Raw genomic sequence first — 19,651 nt, 5'->3', positions numbered from 1 at the left:
CGAGGGAGAGGGAGACGAGGGAGAGAGACGAGGGAGAGAGACGAGGGAGAGAGAGACGAGGGAGAGAGGCGGATCGAGATCGCCAGGGCGCGAGCGCGCGCTGCCCGGGGCTGGAGCCCGGCTGGGGTGGGAGGGCAGCCAAGGGGGCCTGCAGGGGCGGGGAGAGGAGGCAGGTCCCCGGCCGTCCGGGCTATGCGAGCGCTTCGGCCGCCTGTGCTCGTGGCCATGAATCCAGGATTGACGAGAAGCCCTAATTAATTTAATTAGGCGTGGATTTTTGCGCTGGTGTCACGACTTAGTTAAACACTGGGGAGCTGGAGCGAGTCCACGGGGCGGGGCCGAGGGGAGACGGACAAGTGCGCGGCTGCGGGCGTCAGGGCTCGTCCCGGCGCCGCGTCCCCCTCCGCCCCCGCCGCTCCCGCGGCCCGCGCCCCAGCATCACCTGGCCCCTCGTTCCCGGCCCGCATCCGATCCCGCATCCCAACCCGCATCCCCATCTGCATCTCCGTCCCCCGCGGCCCCAGCTTCACCTCCATCCCAGGGTCAGGGTCCCCGGGCTGTTGGGGCCGCGCAGTTCCCTGTAGGGACTTCTTGGGCCGCAGTTAGAGCGGAGCCCCCCGCCCTGAGCCGTGAGAGTCACCGCGTTCCTGGGTCCTGGGGCCGAAGCCGACTTCTCCAGGCACACACCCCGCTCCAAGGGGCCGGTCGGTTGAACAGGTTTCCAGAGCAGCTGTTCCCTGACAAACCCCATTTTAAAGTGTTCCCTTTAAACACTTTAAAGGACAGTTCGACTTCATTCCCTCTTTGAGGTCTCAGGAACCCTTGGCCTCTTCTCTTACAAGTCTCGGGGGCACCGGGAATCCTCCCACGATGTACTTCGGGAGCTCTTCCTTAGCATCTGGGGAAACATTCTAGCTGATTTCTAAATTTTGAAAAACAAGGGATTACCCCTCTTTGAGTTTGGGGGGGAAAAATCGACGTTAAGTTTGTGCCACATCTAATTTTATTTATCGTGGATTTTTCAAAAAGAGACCCTCACTCTGAGAAAATCTCTCTTTAAAGCTACGGATGAAAATTCTGTTTCTGAGCTATTTTCATAGAAACGGTTTGTTATACGGAAGGAATATAAATATTCCAGAGTCATTTGTCTCTATGTGTAGAACTGGGCTTGCTGTAAGACGGGTGAATATGCATATTTATACTCCCACAAGAATATTTACATACACAAAGTTGTATTTACTTGAGTGTGTCAACAAATATACCCCTTGGCTTGGGGGACAATGTCTAAATATTAATGCAGACTTTCTGATGTTAAAGGTAATATGTTCGTTATAACGTGCTTGTTATAAATTGTCTTGGGACCAACAGTCTTAATAAAAATAAAAGCAATTAGAGAACACTGGCATGTATATCTTACCCATCCATTGGTTAAGGCATCAACACAAAGTTAGCACACATTTGAGAAGTTATACCTAAGGCAACCTCAAACATTTGTAAAAGAGAAAACGTAATTATGATTTAGTGTATTTAGTGTTTTACAATATATGTAAACAGAGCTATATATACACTTGGCTACTCCTCAGATTAAAATGTTCCCATTCGGTGAGTTTAGGAAAGATGGAACTCGTGGTTTTTAGAAATGATGCTTTTCCTTTTCTCGAATTCTAAAGCTGTTCTTTGTTTTTCTTTAAAAATTCATTTATTGCCTCATTTAGAACAAATAAGTAGGATCTTTTAAGTTTCCAGTAGCAATAGTTTTTAAGTATTAAGGAATTATGTGAATATTTGCTTTTTATTTTATTATATCATAGCAGAATCTCAAACACTCAAACTTTCAAAAGTTATGTGATTTTAGAAACATGATTTTACATTTAGTCTTAGATTACTATCTGTGACTACTTTAATTTTGATATTATCTGTGGGGAATAACCATAAAACTTTAGTCCTTTATGAAAATCCGTTTTTGAGGTTATTTAGCAGAATGATCAGTAGTAATAGGATCATCGAAATCAGTGTGATGCTCAAACAGCTCTCAAATTGACGTGTTAAACACATATTCATAAACAGCTCTTCTAATTATATGCTAATAAGTGCCCAGGTAATTCTAACAATGTTGTTTCATTAAACAGCCAATATTTTCTGGGACAAGAGATTTCAAAATGCAGTTTTGGTAAAAAAGTAATGAGAGGAGAGCTCAGCTGACAGCCTGTGGACAAATACACAGGTTCCAACCAATTCAGTACCCTAAGGGTTCCCCCAGCCTCTTGAATTATTAAAAAATAAACCTGTAGTGTAGTAGCTAAGTTTTAAAAGGGTCCCTAAAAACTGGCTAGTTAGGGTGGAGTCATTTACCAGAAAAATACTGCGGAGGTGATCTTCACCATCTCAAATGTCTGCGGGAACACTGTAGCTTGGGTATCTAGCAGTTGTGAATGAGTTGGTTTTCACAGTGGACCCAAACCAAACCCAGCAGTTTATTTACCTCCTTAGCTTTGCTTTAATTATAAGGAAAAAATGATTTTCACGCAAGGAAAGAGAAGCAACTTAGTATGAGTTACAGAAAACGCGGAATCCGTTTAATTTCTATTGGTGTAATTTTAAAAAACACTATAGATTTGATTCCTCTTTCGGAGGAACCCTCTCCCCGCCTCGGGCAGCCTTCTCCTATTCCTCTACCAACCAGTTACATTTATATGAGAAACTAATTTGCACCCAACCCGTGAGTACCGTCACCTTCAGGGCAGAAGAAACACCGACTTTTAATGCCTTTTTGCAAATAAATCATTACAATTTGATCACACACGACTTTATACAGACGCACTCCCATGATTTATTATTGTTGGGGGAGCTTCTCGCTCCCTCCTCCCCCCAGCACCAGATAACCTATTTGGCTACGTATGGTTGTCAGAACTTCCTACGAGACAGATTTCTTTACTGATTATCTGTGACGATCACGACGGTTACTAAGGCAATAACACCCTTCAGTCCCCACCTTTATTGCTTTTGGAGAACAAGAAAACCAAATAATCAAGCCAGCACGCGAAAGGAAAAAAACAACAACAACAACAACAAAAAACTGGCAGCGTGACAATCTACTCCCTCGGCACTCCCTTGGCCGGGCCGCTTCCATCGATGCGCTCGGCGGCGCGGCTGGTGCTGTCTGACGCTGGAACCAGGAAGGCGCTGAGCTTGAACTGAGGCGAGTTGGGCGGACGCTGGCGGTGTCTCAGCGGGAGCGGCGTTTCCAGGTCTGCAGCCCGTGCACGTTAACGCGAAGTGTGAACCCGAAGGCCGGGGCCCAGGCGGTGCCCGCGTCCAGGGCCTGGGGAGCGGCGCCCCGGCCGTCCCGCTTGAGGCCTGCTCGGGCCTGGTTCAGTCAGAGCCGGGACGCGCCGCATGGTGGGCGGCGGCCCCGCGCGTGCAGGTGTGCGCATGCGCCCCGTACCTGGGCGCCTCGCGACCCTGGGGTCGCGGCCAGGGCTGCGAGGGCGGCCGTAAGCCTCTGCTCGGCCCTTGGTCTGCGGGTGGTGCGGGAGGATTAGCGGGACCCGCCCCCCCCCCCAACCCCCTCGGCCCCAGTGGCCCCTGGTCCTTGACTGCCTCTTTGGGTTTCTGGCTCATCTTGCAAAATGTGTCCTGCGCTTGATCCCTGGCTGTAGGTGGATGGAGCGAGAGGGAGCCTGCACCCTGGTGCACTCCGTCCCCGTACTCTGTCTCTACCTTAGCTCTGCCTCCCTTCCAACCCTGCCTGGCCCTCCCAAGCTCATACTCGCTCACTGAGAGGATGGCCTGGGGTGCAGTAGACCTTCCTGTGTTGACTCGTGGTCATGTGGTCAAAGACCAAGAGCGAATGGCTACCCATAAACTGTTTACTTTGGTGGGAAGTTATAATGCGGCTTCACGCATACTGCCTACTCTTGGTTTTAGGTCCATTGAAAAAGAATTTCTCTCTCAGAGGTTATATGCACACCGGAAACCTAAAAAAAAAAATTGCATTTCCAGAATTAGCAGTAACCCAGTTGTGTTTCAGCTAATTAGGTGCCAGGTAGTGAAATAAATTCGTATGTCTTGTGTTGTCACACTAAGCATTCCAGTTGTCATCTTTGAACTTAGACATAAAAGTTTTAAGTGAAGGAGATACACAGAGTTCCCAGGTATAAGGATTTGAACAGATGTGGCAAGTGGAACTTTATGGGGAAAGTAGTTATCTGTGGAGAGCACCTTTAGTGTATAAATATTCACTTTCTTTGCAGGCAAAGGAGATTTCCTGCCAAGTGATAGGACTTTATTACTGCATGTTGTTAAATAAGAGGGCTAAAAAAATGTCTGAAGCTGGAAAAGGTGAAGGCAACTGGCACCTTTCTGTTAATTGGCCTACCATCTAGACCAGGCTCAGCAAACAGCGCTGTGCTGTCAATTGGAAAACATCTGTAATAGGATTGTTTAGTAGATGGATAGATGTATATTCTGCTTTCACTTTTAAACCACTGGGGAGAAATTATTATGACTAATAAAAACCAACCCATTGCTGTCGAGTCAATTTTAACTCGTAGTGACCCTATAGGACAGATTAGAATTGCCCCATAGGGTTTCCAAGGAGCAGCTGGTGGATTCAAACTGCTGACCTTTTGGTTAGCAGCTGAACTCTTAACCACTGTGCCACCAGGGGTCCTTATGACTAATAATACTTAAAAAAAATTAACAGATACTAGTCTACACATTTTTAGTTGTGAAGGGAGGAGTATTTTGACAGAATTCTTGATCTCTTGTGAGTTTTGCTTTGTTGAGCTCAAATTTTACCTCTTTTCCTGTCTTTTGCCGATTAAATATACCTGTTTGTGGATTTCTTCCTGTGCTAAATAGTGTTCACCCCATTTTACTTTATCTACCTGAGTTGGGTTTCTCATTGAAATGACTGCTCTTTTTCCTTCCCACCATTTGTGTATCCAGGATCTAGAAGGTTATAGTTTAATGTCCAAATGAATAAGTAGTGGAGAGGTAATTATAAACTGTCATGCGCTTTAGGAACCTGCATTCTCTCAAACTGATTGCCTCTTTTCTGAAAAAGATGACTCCTCCTTGTACCCTTAATAATAAATGGACGAAAGGACTTCTTGTATATGCTTTTGAGCCCTGTTTTCTTGAATGACCACTTTATGGCTCCCTGTCTTCAATCAGTCAGTTAAACTTTACAATAAGATGTTTTTTGTAATTTGATGTCATGGTATAAATTCTATAGTTACAGTAGTTGGGTGAATTTTGCAACCCTGAGAATACAACCGTGAAGAACTTGAGTGAGAGTAGAAAACCAATAACTGTAGGAATTTGCCTCTGTGTTGCCACTTTCACTTATAAAACTAAAACTAAACCCATTGACATCGATTCTGACTCATAGTGACCCTATAGGACAGATTAGAACTTCCTCATAGGATTTCCAAAGAGCAGCTGGTGGATTTGAACTGCCAGCTTTTTGGTTAGTAGCCAAGCTCTTAACTACTGTGCCACCAGATATATTGAAATCTGGGAGTCCTAAAAGTCTATGCTCATTGGCCTTAGCAGTAAGAGCAATTGATGTGTCTTTACATACACCTTACCAATGGAATTAAGTATAAAGAGTTCCTCTTTATTAGGACTATGTAATATAAATTGACCACCATGACTCAAGTGAGCAACTCTGTTCACTTATATTCTAATTACATTAGGGATGTGGAGTATATTAGGGAAACCCAGGTGTAAGTATATATCTAGGGTTGTTGTTAGCTGCCTTGTGTGAGCTGTTGACTCATGGTGACCACAAGCACAACAGAATGTAACACTGCCCGGTCCTGTGCCATCCCCATGATTGATCATGGATCCATAGGGTTTTCATTGGCTGATTTTCAGAAGTAGATCTCCAGGCCTTTCTTCCTAGTCTGTCTTAGTCTGGAAGCTCCCCTGAAGCTTGTTTAGCTTCATAGCAACACACAAGCCTCCAATGATGAATTCATGAAGGTTCCAATTTCTCCACATCCTTGCCAACACTTGTTATTTTCAATTTTTCTAATAACCATTCTGGTACGGGTGAAGTGGTATCTCATTGTGGTTTTGGTTTGCATTAACCTAATAACTGATGATGTTGAGCATCTTTTCATGTGCTTATTGACCATTTGTGTATCTTTGGAGAAATGTCTATTGAAGTCCTTTGCTCATTTTGAATTGAGTTGTTTGTTTCTTTGTTGTTGAGTTGTCAGAGCTCATTATATATTTGAGATATTAAACCCTTATCAAATATGTGATTTTCAAATATCTTCTCCCATTTTATGGATTGCCTTTTCACTGTCTTGATAATATTCTAGTGTGATGGTTAATTTTGTATGTTACCTTAGCTAGGCTATGATACCCAGCAGTTTTGTCAAATACTAGTCAGACCTCTGTTCTGAAGCAGTTACATGTGATTAAATCAGTTGACCTTAAGTGAAGTACGTTACTCTCCATAATGAAGCAGAAAGGAAGTTTCCATAGGGTATATTCTGTCTTAGGCTATAAATAGGTACTTTACCAGGACTCCCTCACTCTTCCCTCTTCCCATCACCTGACTTATGGATTTGGGGACACAGGCCTGCAGGAATCTCCAGCCTGTCCAACCTGTAGATTTTGGATTTGCCTCATAATCACTTGAGCAATTTATTACAATAAGTCTCTCTGTCTCTCGTATGTGTGTGTATTTACACACACACATTCTCAAGATAACTGTCATTCTTTGATACACAGCAGAAGTTATTTTTTAGATAATTTCCCTTTCTCTCTTTTCTCTGTTCTGTTTTTGTGGAATATATCTCTTTCTCTCTCTCACTAGTTCTGTTTCTTTAGAGAACCCTAGGCACCTTGTTTTCCAGTTTTGCAAGTCTAATGTCTGGTTTAATAGAAGACAACTGGATTCTCATATCTGCATCTACATTCAATGTATTATGATGAGTTATTTTGATTAAAGTTTATGCAGAAAATCTAGCCTCACACAAATATACTCTTAGAAAGAGTGGAATTTTAATAGCCTTTTCAAATGATTATCTCTTTGATACTACACCAAAACTCAACAAGTGGTATTTCTTAAAGGTTGGTTGCAGTGTGGTATTTGAAACCATATCAATGACCATTTCACGCTATTACATTAAAATTCATTGACCTGTCTTGCACCATGAATGGATTTTTTGTCCAAGTGTGATTTTGTGATATCGTGCATTAGCCAGTTGGAAAATATTGGTTCACTGAGTTATTCATGGCTTCTAAATGTTGACACCCTTTACTTTATAATATCAAAGACTCACATTTTGTTAATGTCACCACTGATCTTATTAGAGAAGTCTTAATTACTGGGAAGCTGTCACTCTTAAGATGGCAGACAAAAGTTATCCAAAACTCTAGTTTTTGCTTGAAAGCTTAAATTTTATCATTGGTAATGAATGCTGTCAGTTTTCTTTGAAGAGAAATGCTCCCTTCATTCATTTTAAGAAAAATGTCTGCCAGATACTGAGGTCTGAATTCAAATACTGAATAATCATAGTTGATCAGTTCTTTCAAGTATAAATGGTGTCCCATGATAGTAGCAGCTAGTTCAGTTTGCAATTCAATTGCAGAAATGTTTTTTCTCAAGATAACCATCATTCTTCACTATGAAGCAGAAGTTATTTTTTGGATAATTTTCCTTCCTCTCTTTTCTCTGTTCTGTTGTTATGGAAAGCTTATCGGTTGGTGTCCAGTGTCCCAGACTGAACCTCTTTTACCTCTTATTTTTCTTGGTCTCTTCTACTCTGAGTCCTTTGATTTTATCTTTCAACCCGATTATAGTTTGAAAAAAAATTGTTTATCATTTGTTTAAATTTTAAACTCTGTCTCCTGTTTTTTGAATGTTGCTCTTATTCTTGTTTGCTGTATAGTCTTCTCATATGTTTCTGAGGACATTAACTGTGATTTTCTTTTTTTTTTGAAGTTTTCTGCTACGTGTTCCAAGTCTACACTGAGTTGCCTTTTTTTTTTCTGTTTTGATTTCTGTCTTTTAAGATGAAGGTTTTCATCACATGTTGGGTTATCCTTTGTTGTATATTCACTAAAAAGCTTACAGAAACTCTGTGTTTAAGTTTTGAGTTTGTCAATTGATGGGCTTCATTATAGGGTGATTGGGTGAAGACCTGGTCTTTTTGTTGGGGGACCCTCAAATACTTATGTATCATTTCTCAGGTACTGGTCAGTGTTTGCAGAGAAGTCTCCAGTTTCTTTCCTGGAGATTGGATCTTCTGGAATTCTTGGATCCAAGCCCCCAGAGAGGTGCACCTTTACTGTTAGTTTGGAGACTTTCACCTGATCGCTTTAACCTTTAGTTTGGCTTCTCACTGTCCTTTTTTCTGTGTCTCTGGACCTGGTGCTTCATTGCTTCACTGTTTTTCCAAAATAAATCTCTCCTGCTCAGGTATGTGGAAGAGCAGTCACCTGGCTAGGTAGGATAGGGAAAGGGACCTGGGATTCTCCTTCTTTTACAACCTTTCAACCAACTCCCCTGTTTTTAGTTCCATGCCTCGCTGGGCCTGCTATGATGTCTGTTGTTTCAAATTCCTGATCCTCTCTGATTTTTGCTATGTGAATTGGGTTTTGTCTTGTTGGAATTCTCTGCAGTTGTCTGGTGTTCAGCTTTCCTAGTCCTGAATCCTCCATCTGTTTTTCATTTGCTAAAAATTTGTTGACATATCTTGTCTGCTGTTCCTGTTGTTTTCTATCCTTGTGAATTTATAATTTTTTATTCCTTTACTCTTATTTTAGTGTTTTTTTTAAGTAGATAATAGGAAAGTAATAAAAACTTACCTTAATTAAGGTAGTTTTTTATGAATAAAGAAACTTCTTAAGTGCCTAAATGTGAAAACAAGAAAGGAATAAAAAGCCAGGAAATAAGAAAACTTAGATTATCTATCACTCAGTTGTGTACGTGTTTCTTAATGGATAAAACCAAAAACCAAACCTATTACTGTCCAGTAGATTCTGACTCATAGTGATTCTATAGGACTGAGTAGAACTGCCCCATAGGGTTTCCAAGGAGTGGCTAGTGGATTCAGACTGCTGACCTGTTGCTTAGCAGCCAGCCGCTTAACCACTGCGCCACCAGGGCCCCTTCTTAAAATGTGTGTGTGTGTGTGTGTGTGTGTGTGTGTGTATACATATATGTATACTATAAATACATACATATCGCTGCTTAATTGACCAAAAACAAAATAGCCAAAGAGGAAATAGTTTAAAAAGAAAAAAGTTACTCAGTTTCATTCCTTAAATAGTATTGTTTCATTTTTGTTCTTGTTCACATGTACATATGTTTTAATTGTAGTCATGCAGATAGTTTTAATAATGCTGTAGTGAATATCTTTATGAATTTCACATCTTTATTTTTGAAAAACATTTTAAGGTATATTCTCAGAAAAGGATTGCTCTGTCAAAAAAGCATTAACATTTTTATGGCTCTATTTAAGTTGCTTAATTGCTTTCTAAAAGGATTACACCACCACTTGATATGGAGCCCTGGTGGCGCAGTGGTTAAGAGCTTGGCTGCTAACCAAAAGATCAGCAGTTCAAATCCAGTGGCTGCTCCTTGGAAACCCTATGGGGCGGTTCTCCTCTGTCCTGTAGTGTCACTGTGAGTCGGAATCAACTCGCCGGCGTTGCGTTTTTTTTTTTTTCTTTTCCATATAGATACAGGGGTGTGTGAAGAGTTGACTGACTTCACAATAACCTCATCAGCTTTGGTGCTTCAGTTGACATTTCCTCCCCCAAATTTCACAAGTGAGGATAGTGCATTGTTTCAGTTTGTACTTTGCTGATGACTAATGAAGTCTTATCCACTTAAAAATGTAGAATTTTCAGTTAGAAAAATATGACTGAGATACTAAAATATCTTTTGTCTTCAGAGAATATGAAAATGAAGGAATAGATGGTTGATCACTGATGTAACTGTCATACAATCAGTGACAAACGCAACTTAACAGATAAGGAAATTGATTTAATGAACTGTCCTCGGGATTGGCTTTTTGAGAGACCTTTGACAACATTTGTGGCATATTCAGATTGTTTATAAATTCTAAGAACTGTTCATTGATTCCGTAAAAGACTGTACTAGAGCTATTTCTAACATCCTCTCAAGAAGCCAGACACATTTAAAATTTTACTTTAAATAATAGTTTAAAAATTTTATAAATTTTTACAAAAATTACTGTATTGAATTTTACCCATAGTGCTATTGTGTTCGAGATAATTTTCTTTGAATTTAAGCTTATAGAAATGGGACGCCGGTCATCAGATACTGAAGAGGAAAGCAGAAGTAAGAGAAAGAAGAAGCACCGTAGACGATCTTCGTCAAGTAGCTCTTCAGATAGTAGGACATACAGCCGAAAGAAGGGTGGAAGAAAATCAAGGTCAAAGTCAAGATCTTGGTCCAGAGATCTTCAGCCTCGTTCACATTCTTATGACAGAAGGTGATTTTCGTAATTTTTATTTATACAGTACCGAGGGCAAAATTCTTTAGAGTTCATATATTTTTGTACTTTTAATTTTGTTGGGTAAAACATTTTTTTAAACAGTTTTATATTCGTGAGAGTCAGGTGCCAAGTCAGTGGCTTTTTCACCAGGCCTGGCCCATGGGTAAGGAGTCCTGGTGGCACGAAGGTTAAGCACTCAGCTGCTAACTCAGAGACTGGTGACTTGAACTCACCCTACATCTCCGCAGGAGAACAGACCTGGCGATCTGCTTCTATAAAAGTCACAACGTAGAAAACCTCATGGGGGCAGTTCTGCTCTGTCATATAGGGTTGCTGTGAGTTAAAATCTACTCGACGGCACACAACAACACCAAGCCCGTGAGTTTAGCATCCTCACCTGTGTTTATTCTCTGTAGACAAGTAGATATAAACTGGTTAAGTTCTCATATCATAATATTTGATAAAATTTGGGGGATTGTATACTAATTAAAACTATAATGCCTTAATTAGTATTGGATCCCATCACTAAATTATGAATCAGTCATTTGGTGAGTCAAGAGGAGTAACATTTTCATTTATTTCTGTTTGCTTCAAGGAAGGAGAAAAATGAGATGTGGTCACCTTCTCTACATAGTAAAAATGAAACGATACTTTAGAAGATTTGTCCTTAATGTCTATAATAAAAATTTTTATAGCAGTGATGTTTGATTATATCTTATTTCAGACGCAGGCATCGATCAAGCAGTAGCTCTTCTTATGGCTCAAGAAGAAAACGAAGTCGAAGCCGCTCAAGGGGTCGAGGGAAATCCTATAGAGTTCAGAGGTCTAGGTCAAAAAGCAGAACAAGAAGGTATGCTATATGTCAGGTATTTATGGCTTTGTAACAAACGATCCCCAAATCTAGTGACTTAAAGCAGTAATCATTTATTTTCTCATGATTTTACAATTTTGACTGAGTTCAGTGACAGTTCTCCTTGTCTCTCCCGGGGTTGCTCATGTGGTTGACACCTTCACTGGAACTGGATGATCCAGTGTGGCTTCACTCATACAGCGGGTACTTGGTGCTGGCTGTTGGCTGGGTGCTTCAGATCCCCTGTACGTGGCCTTTCATCTTCCGGGAGGCTAGGCTGGGCTTTTCACATGATGTGGAAGTATTTCAAGGGGCTGAGAGCAGAAGTTGCAAAGCCACTTAAGGTTTAGTCTAGAAGTAGTACGGTGTCGCTCCTGTCTTTTCTGGCTGTGCTCAAAGACCAGCGTGGAGAATAGCCTATCTGGAGAGAGCTGTACATTTTGAGTAATGGTAGAAAATAGAATTGAATAGGAGGAGGGGCCATGGTATTGAGGAACTTGGTAAAGGTAGCATTCAGAAGTTATTGAAGATTTTTGAACGTTAGGATAAAAACGTTTAGGGAGATCACTTCTCTCTGCTTAGATAGTTCTGCTTACTACTAGTGGGCTCTAATTAGGCTCACATTAGCAGCCTGATTTTGTTATCTAGGGGTGAAATTTCCAGTTCTCTCTCTGACTCTGAAGTTGGGTAATAGCAGTAAGGTCCAGATGTTTAGCATTTCAGGCCTCATATAATTCGGCCTCAGCCTCTTCTCCTTTGTGCATACCCCACATGTAACCCGACTGTACTGGGTGCCCTTGTTCTCCGTAACAAGTCTCTGGCTGGTACAAACAGTAAACGTACTTGGCTGCTAATGGAAAGGGAGGAGACTAGTCCACCCAGAGGTGCTTTGGAAGAGAGCCCTGGCGATCTACTTCTGAAAACTCAGCTCTGCTGTGACACACGCCGGGGTGCCATCAGTTGGAGTCACCTCAACGGCAGCTGGTTGGTTGGCTGGGTCTCCATGCATGCCCCCGTGTTGCTAGCTTTGCTTATTTGAGCATTGTCTCTACTTTCAGAATTTTTCCTACCCTTTGACATTCAGTTTTATTTAACCTTTAATATCTCTTCTTCTTTAACTCCTTTTTTGATTTATACCTTTTTACCCCCAAGTTGAATTTAATCCAGTCTTTCTCTGACCCACCATCACATGTGGTTCCTGATGTGTAACAGTCACAGGTATTTATGTTTTTATTCTCATGTATTGTAAACTTTTGGAGCAGAAGCTCCTGATACCCAGCAGTGCCTTGCATAAGGTAGGTGCTCAGTAAAAACACACTGATTAATTGGAGAAATGAAGTTAGGTAAGAGAGCCAATTTTTGTAGCAAGAAAAAGTATCATTTTACTGATTTATAGGAGGAAAGTTTTATTTTGAATGTATTGATTTGTCTACAAAGAGGCTGATTACCAGAAAACAGCATCAATTGAAGTTTTGGTCAGTGGGAATAGAAATAATAATACCATGCCTTTGTGTGGTCTCTCCTAGTTTACAGAGTATTTCCACATCTACTGGATCAGTCAGAGTTTGGTTAGGAAAACAGAGACCACTGGATTCCAAGCATAAAGGGTTTTAACACGGAATTAAAGGCTTATATAACCTCTGGAAGAGCTCAGGGACTGAAGGTCAGGGAAGCTGTCACTGATTATGTCAGCCTTAAGCATGGTAACTGCTTGTTGTTTCAGAAGTCACTGGAAATCTTAAGAACTCTGTCACTTTGCAGCACCAAGGTGAGTGGTTCTGAGCAAACTCCTCCTCACCTGGAAGTTGACTCTCTGTCCAGGTGTTTACCTACGGCTCTGCAGACGAGACTCGGGAAATGTGGTTATTTTTTTTTCGATGCAGGAAGACCTTAAAAGGAGAGCCACCGATGTCTGGTTGTAGCCGCCAGGCACCACGCAGGGTACAGCCTCTGTCTTGTATATGAGGAAGCGAGTTCGGGGGTTTATTCAAAACAGCAGCTTCTCAGCCTCCTGCATCCACACCCGCATCCACTCCTGCATTTAACTACAGTGACTAAATGATCTGGAGACACCGAAAGGACCTAAATTTTGAGAGATTACGAAATTGATGTCCTATACACTAAAATTATAATTAGAAAATTAATTTTTTTAGTGAAGTATATATGCATAAAACTTACCATTTTAACCAGTTCAGGGGTATTAAGTATATAAGGACATTCACGATGTTGTGTAACCACCATTTCCAGGACTTTTTCAGCACTCCAAACAGAAACTCTACCTATTAAGCAATAATTCCCCACTCCCCTTGCCCCTAGCCCCTCGTAACCGCTAATCTACTTTCTGTCTCTTATGAATTTGCCTATTCTAGATATCTCATATAAATGGAATCGTACAATATTTGTCTTTTTGTGTCTGTCTTATTTCAGTCAGCATAATGCTTTCAGGGTTCATCCCTGTCATAGTGTGGATCAGATCTTCATTCCTTTTTTAGGGCGGAATAGTATTCCATTGTATGTGTATATATCACATTTTGTTTATCCATTCATCTGTTGATAGGCACTTAGGTCGTTTCTATTTTTTGGCTACTGTGAAGAATGCTACTGTGAATATTGGTGCACAAGTATCTGTTTGAGTCCCTGCTTTCAAGTCTCTTGGATATGTACCTAGCAGTGGAATTGCTGGGTCATATGCTGACTGAAAAAGGTCAGCAGTTCGAATCCACCAGCTGCTCCTTGGAAATCCTATGGGGCAGTTCTGCTCTGTTCTGTAGGGTCGCTGTGAGTTGGAATCGACGGTAACGGGTTTTTTTGGGTTCTGGTAATTTCTATGTTTAACTTTCCGAGGAACTGCCAAACTGTTTTCCACAGCAACTACAGCATTTTACATTCCCACTAGCAATACAGGAGGATTCAGATTTCTCCGCTTTCTTGCCAACACCCGTTATTTTTCTGTTTTTTTTTTTTTTTTTTATTTGTAATAGCCATCCTAGTGGGTGTGAGGTGGTATCTCATTGTGGTTTTGGTTTGCATTTGCCTAACGACTAATGATATTGAGCATCTTTTCGTGTGCTTATTGGCCATTTGTATATCTTCTTTGGAGAAATGTCTACTCAAGTTGTTTACCCATTTTGAATTTGGTTTTTTTTGTTGTTGCTGTTATTGGCTTATGGAGTTCTTTATATATTCTGGATGTTGAATTCTTATGAGATACATGATCTGCAAATATTTTTTCCTGTTCGGTGGCATGTCTTTTTACTCTCTTGGTAGTGTCCTTTGATGTACAAAACTTTAATTTTGATGAAGTTCGGTTAACCTATTTTTTCTTTTGTTGTCTGTGGTTTAGAAACCATTGCCACATCCAAGGTCATGAAGATTTGCTCCTGTGTTTTCTTCGAAGAGTTTTATAGCTTTAAATATTCAATTTAGGTCTTTTATCCATCTTGAGTTAGTTTTTGTAAGTGGTATAAGGTAAGGGCCTAACTTCATTCTTTTGAAAGTTGTTACCCAGTTTTCCCAGCACATTTGTTGAAGAGATTGTCCTTTTCCCGTTGATTAGTCCTGGCACCTTTGTCTAAAACCAATTGACCATATATGTGAGGGTTATAATTTGAAATTTATCCTTCAAAAAGTTTAAACAAAGTGAGTTTCTAGGTTTATCTTGGTTTAAAGAAAAAAATTGAACAACTGATTCCTTGAACAGTTTAATCAATCAAGGTTTTAATTTAAATAGAAAAGAAAGGTTTTAATTTAAATAGAGCAGTGAGTTTTTTAAAAAAAAATTACTATATGATTCTAAATCTGAAGATATGATGCTTCTGAGCTCTGTGAATAGTTTGTTTTTTAATAGAAAATAGTGATTTTTGTCATAGAAAGTCACATGATTTCAGCAAACCTTGTTACCTGTAGAAAAAGTAGTTTAAAGATTAAGTGTGATCTGGGGGATCGCAGGAGGTGGAAAGTCAAATGTTTGAGTTTACAGCAATTTCCATGGGTAAGGTTAAAGGGTAATTGGGTGATTGTGCTTTTTAATACAATTTTGTACGTTCTTCTCGAAGGACTCAAGTTGTGGTGTGTATTATGTCACTCCCGTCTCCATCCGTGAGAAACTTGCCCGTTATTTGCGGTTATTCACTTGCTTGCTCAGGTCTGGAACGCCAGAAGGTAGTTTCAGAATCGTTAATGCACGTTGTTGTTGTGTGTGCCGTCGAGTGGATCCCGACTCACAGCGACCCTGTCGGACAGAGCAGAACCGCCCCGTAGGATTTCCAAGGAGCAGCTGGTGGATTCGAACTGCTGACCTTTTGGTTAGCAGCCAACCTTTTCACCATTAGGCCATCAGGGCTCAAGCTATACACAAAAGGTCATATATTGTATGATTTCATTGATATGAAACATCCAGAATAGATAAATAGATTCAGAACACAGATTTGTGGTTGCCAGGGACTGGGAGAGTGGGGAATGAGGAGAAATTGCTTAATGAGTAAGGGGTTTTACTTTGGAGTGATGGAAATATTTTGGAACTAGATGGAGGTGGTGATTGTACAACACTGTGAGTGTACTAAATGCCGCTGAATTGTTTTAAAATGGTTAATTTTATGTTAGGTGAATTTCATTTCAATAAATTATTTTTCAAAAAGATTTTTACCTTAGTACTCTATCCCCTTCTTCTTTCAGTATGGTTGATTTCTTCATTTTGAAATAATTAGGTTCATTTGTTTCTGTTTATATATGTAATTTTAAGTTTTTTCCTCTGAACTTTTTTTATTTTATTTATCTGTCTTTCTCTCGCTTTCTCTCAGTATGTGAAATGTTAATATGGTTCCCAAAGACAGCACTGTGTACTGAAAGATGTACTCAGGGAACTATCACTCCCTCTCTTACCTTCTGTCCCATTCCCACCGTCCACCTAGATAACCAGTGTTGCTAGTTTGTAGTTTTTTTTTCTAATGTTTCTTTTTTAAACTAATTAATTTTGTTTTTGTTTTTAAGAAAAATTTTTAAAACATATATGTAGCATATAGATGGAGTCCCTGGATAGCACAAACAGTTAAGTGCTCAACTGTTGGCTGGAAGGTTGGCAGTTATGAGTCAGAGTCGACTCGATGGCAGCGGGTTTTGTTTTGTTTTTTTTGCGCCTTGGAAGACAGGCCTGGTGATCTGCTTCCAACACGTCACAGCCTTGAAAATCCTACAGAGCTATTCTATTCTGCACACATGGGGTCGCCATGAGCTGGAATCTACTCGATGGCAACTAACAACAATATAGCATACAGATATTTTTGTACTTTGCTTTTTTTTTTAAACTATCTTAGAAAACACTCCATACGAATTCATAGAGAACTTACTATTTTTTATAGCTGCTTAATATGACATCCCCTCATGTGTCTGTCAGTTTGTTGTACTGTGGGGGCTTGCTTGTTGCTGTGATGCTGGAAGCTATGCCACCAGTATTCAAATACCTGCAGGGTCACCCATGATGGACAGGTTTCAGCTGATTTTCCAGACTAAGACAGACTAGGAAGAAGGACCCCGTGGTCTACTTCTGAAAAGAATTAGCCAGTGAAAACCTTATGAATAGCAGTGGAACATTTCTGATATTGTGCCAGAAGATGAACTCCTCAGGTTGGAAGGCACTCGAAATATGACTGAGGAAGAGCTGCCTCCACAAAGTAGAGTTGACCTTCATGATGTGGCTGGAGTCAAGCTTTAGAGACCTTCATTTGCTGATGTGGCATAACTCAAAATGAGAAGAAATAGCCATAAATATCCATTAATAATCAGAATGTGGAATATATGAAATATGAATCTAGGAAAATTGGAAATCGTCAAAAATGAAATGGAACGCATAAACATCGATATCCTAGGCATTAGTGAGCTGAAATGGACTGTTATTGGCCATTTTGAATCAAACAATCATATGGTCTACTATGCCAGGAATGACAACTTGAAGAGGAATGGTGTTGTATTTATTTTCAAAAAGAACTTTTCAGGATCTGTCCTGAAGTACAACGCTGTCAGTGATAGGATAGTATCATATACCAACAAGAAAGACTAGTTAATGTGACTATTACTCAAATTTATGCACCAACTGCTAATGTCAAAGATGAAGAAATTGAAGATTTTTACCAACTTCTGCAGTCTGAAATTAATCAAACTTGTAGTCAGAATGCATTGATAACTACTGGTGGTTGAAATGCAAAAGTTGGAAACAAAGAAGAATTAGTAGTTGGAAAATATGACCTTGGTGATAGAAATGATGCTCGAGATCCCATGATAGAATTTTGCAAGACCAGCAGCTTCTTCATTGCAAATACCTTTTTTCACCAACATAAACGTCCGCTATACATGTGGACCTCGCCAGATGGAACACACAAAAATCAAATCAGCTGCATCTGTGGAAAGAGACGATAGAGAAGCTCAATATCAACAGTCAGAACAAGGCCAGGGCTGACTGGAACAGACCATCAATTGCTCATACATAAGTTCAACTTGAAACTGAAGAAAATTAGGACAAATCCGTGAGAGCCAAAGTACAACCTTGAGTAGATCCCACCTGAATTTAGAGACCATCTCAAGAATAGATTTGACCTGTTGAAGACTAATGACCGAAGACCAGACGAGTTGTGGAATGACATTAAGGACATGTTACCTGAAGAAAGCAAGAGGTCATTAAAAAGACAGGAAAGAAAGAAAAGACCAAAATAGATGTCAGAAGAGACTCTGAAACTTGCTCTTGAATGTCGAGTAGCTAAAGCAAAAGGAAAAAATGATAAAGTAAAAGAGCTGAACAGAGGATTTCAAAGGGCTGCTCGAGAAGACAAAGTATTATAATGACAGGTGCAAATACCTGGAGGTAGAAAACTGAAAGGGAAGAACACACTCAGCATTTCTCAAGCTGAAAGAACGGAAGAAAAAATTCAAACCTCAAGTTGCAAAGTTGAAGGATTCTATGGGGAAAATATTAAAGGACCCAGGAAGCATCAACAGAAGATGGAAGGAATACACAGAGTCAGTGTGCCAAAAAGAATTGGTCAGTGTTCATCCATTTCAGGAGGTAGCATATGATCAGGAACCAGTGGTACTGAAGGAAGAAGTCCAAGCTGCACTGAAGGCATTGGCGAAAAGAAGGCATGGACTCCAGAAATTGACAGAATATCAACTGAGATGTTTCAACAAATGGATGCAGCGCTAGAAGTGCTCACTTGCCTGTGCCAAGAAATTTGGAAGACAGCTACCTGGTCAACTGACTAGAAGAGATCTATATTCATGCCTGTTCCAAAGAAAGGTGATCTAATCAAATGTGTAAATTATCAAACAATATCATTAATATCACATGCAAGTAAAATTTTGCTGAAGATCATTCAAAAGCAGTTGCAGCAGTACATCAACAAGGAACTGCCAGAAATTCAAGCCAGATTCAGAAGAGGACATGGAATGTGCTGATGTCAGATGAATCCTGGCTGAGAACAGAGAATACAAGAAAGATGTTTACCTGTGTTTTATTGACTATGCAAAGGCATTTGATTGTGTGGATCATAGCAAATTATGGATAACATTGTAAAGAATGGGAATTCCAGAACACTTAATTGTGCTGGTGAGGAACCTGTACATAGATCAAGAGTCAGCTGTTCAGACAGAACAAGGGAATACTGCATGGTTTAAAGTCAGGAACAGTGTGTGTCAGGGTTGTGTTCTTTCACCATACCTATTCAGTCTGTATGCTGAGCAAATAATCTGAGAAGCTGGACTGTATGAAGAAGAATGGGGCATCAGGATTGGAGGAAGACTCATTAATAACCTGCATTTTGTGGATGACACAACCTTGCTTGCTGAAAGCAAAGAGTGTTTGAAGCACTTACTGATGAAGATCAAAGACCATAGCCTTCAGTATGGATTACACTTCCACATAAAGAAAACAAAACTCCTCACAACTGGACCAATAAGCAACATCATGATAAATAGAGAAAAGATTGAAGTTGTTGAGGATTTCATTTTACTTGGATTCACAATCAACACCCATGGAAGCAGCAGTCAAAAAATTAAAAGACACATGGCATTGGGCAAATCTGCTGCAAAAGACCTCTTTGAAGTGTTGAAAAGCAAAGATTTCACCTTGAGGAGTAAGGTGCGCTTGACCCAAGCCATGATGTTTTCAATCGCCTTATATGCATGCGAAAGCTGAACAATGAATAAGGAAGCCCGAAGAAGAATTGACGCCTTTGAGTTGTGGTGTTGGCGAAGAATATTGACTATACCATGGATTGCCAAAAGAACGAACAAATCTGTCTTGGAAGAAGTACAACCAGAATGC

At 40.4% G+C, this 19,651-nt stretch overlaps 1 protein-coding gene across 2 annotated transcripts in view; it reads left to right on the top strand.

Moving 5' to 3' along the window:
• The first annotated feature begins 3,154 nt into the window (after nt 1-3,154).
• RSRC1 (arginine and serine rich coiled-coil 1) overlaps nt 3,155-19,651 on the top strand; it is a 392,724-nt gene continuing 376,227 nt past the window's right edge. Inside the window, exons 1-3 of one of the 2 annotated variants that reach the window (XM_023733866.1) lie at nt 3,155-3,248; nt 10,285-10,487; nt 11,215-11,340. In XM_023733866.1, the coding sequence (XP_023589634.1) occupies nt 10,294-10,487; nt 11,215-11,340 (320 nt within the window). In that variant the 5' untranslated portion in view covers nt 3,155-3,248; nt 10,285-10,293. The remainder of the gene's footprint in view (nt 3,249-10,284; nt 10,488-11,214; nt 11,341-19,651) is intronic. The other variant, XM_023733867.1, reaches the window with a different exon arrangement.

This window comes from Trichechus manatus, unplaced genomic scaffold (genome assembly GCF_000243295.1).
Source record: "Trichechus manatus latirostris isolate Lorelei unplaced genomic scaffold, TriManLat1.0 scaffold00062, whole genome shotgun sequence".
Taxonomy (NCBI): domain Eukaryota; kingdom Metazoa; phylum Chordata; class Mammalia; order Sirenia; family Trichechidae; genus Trichechus; species Trichechus manatus.
Note: the sequence above shows the minus strand (reverse complement) of the source record. Positions and strands in the feature narration are given on the sequence as shown.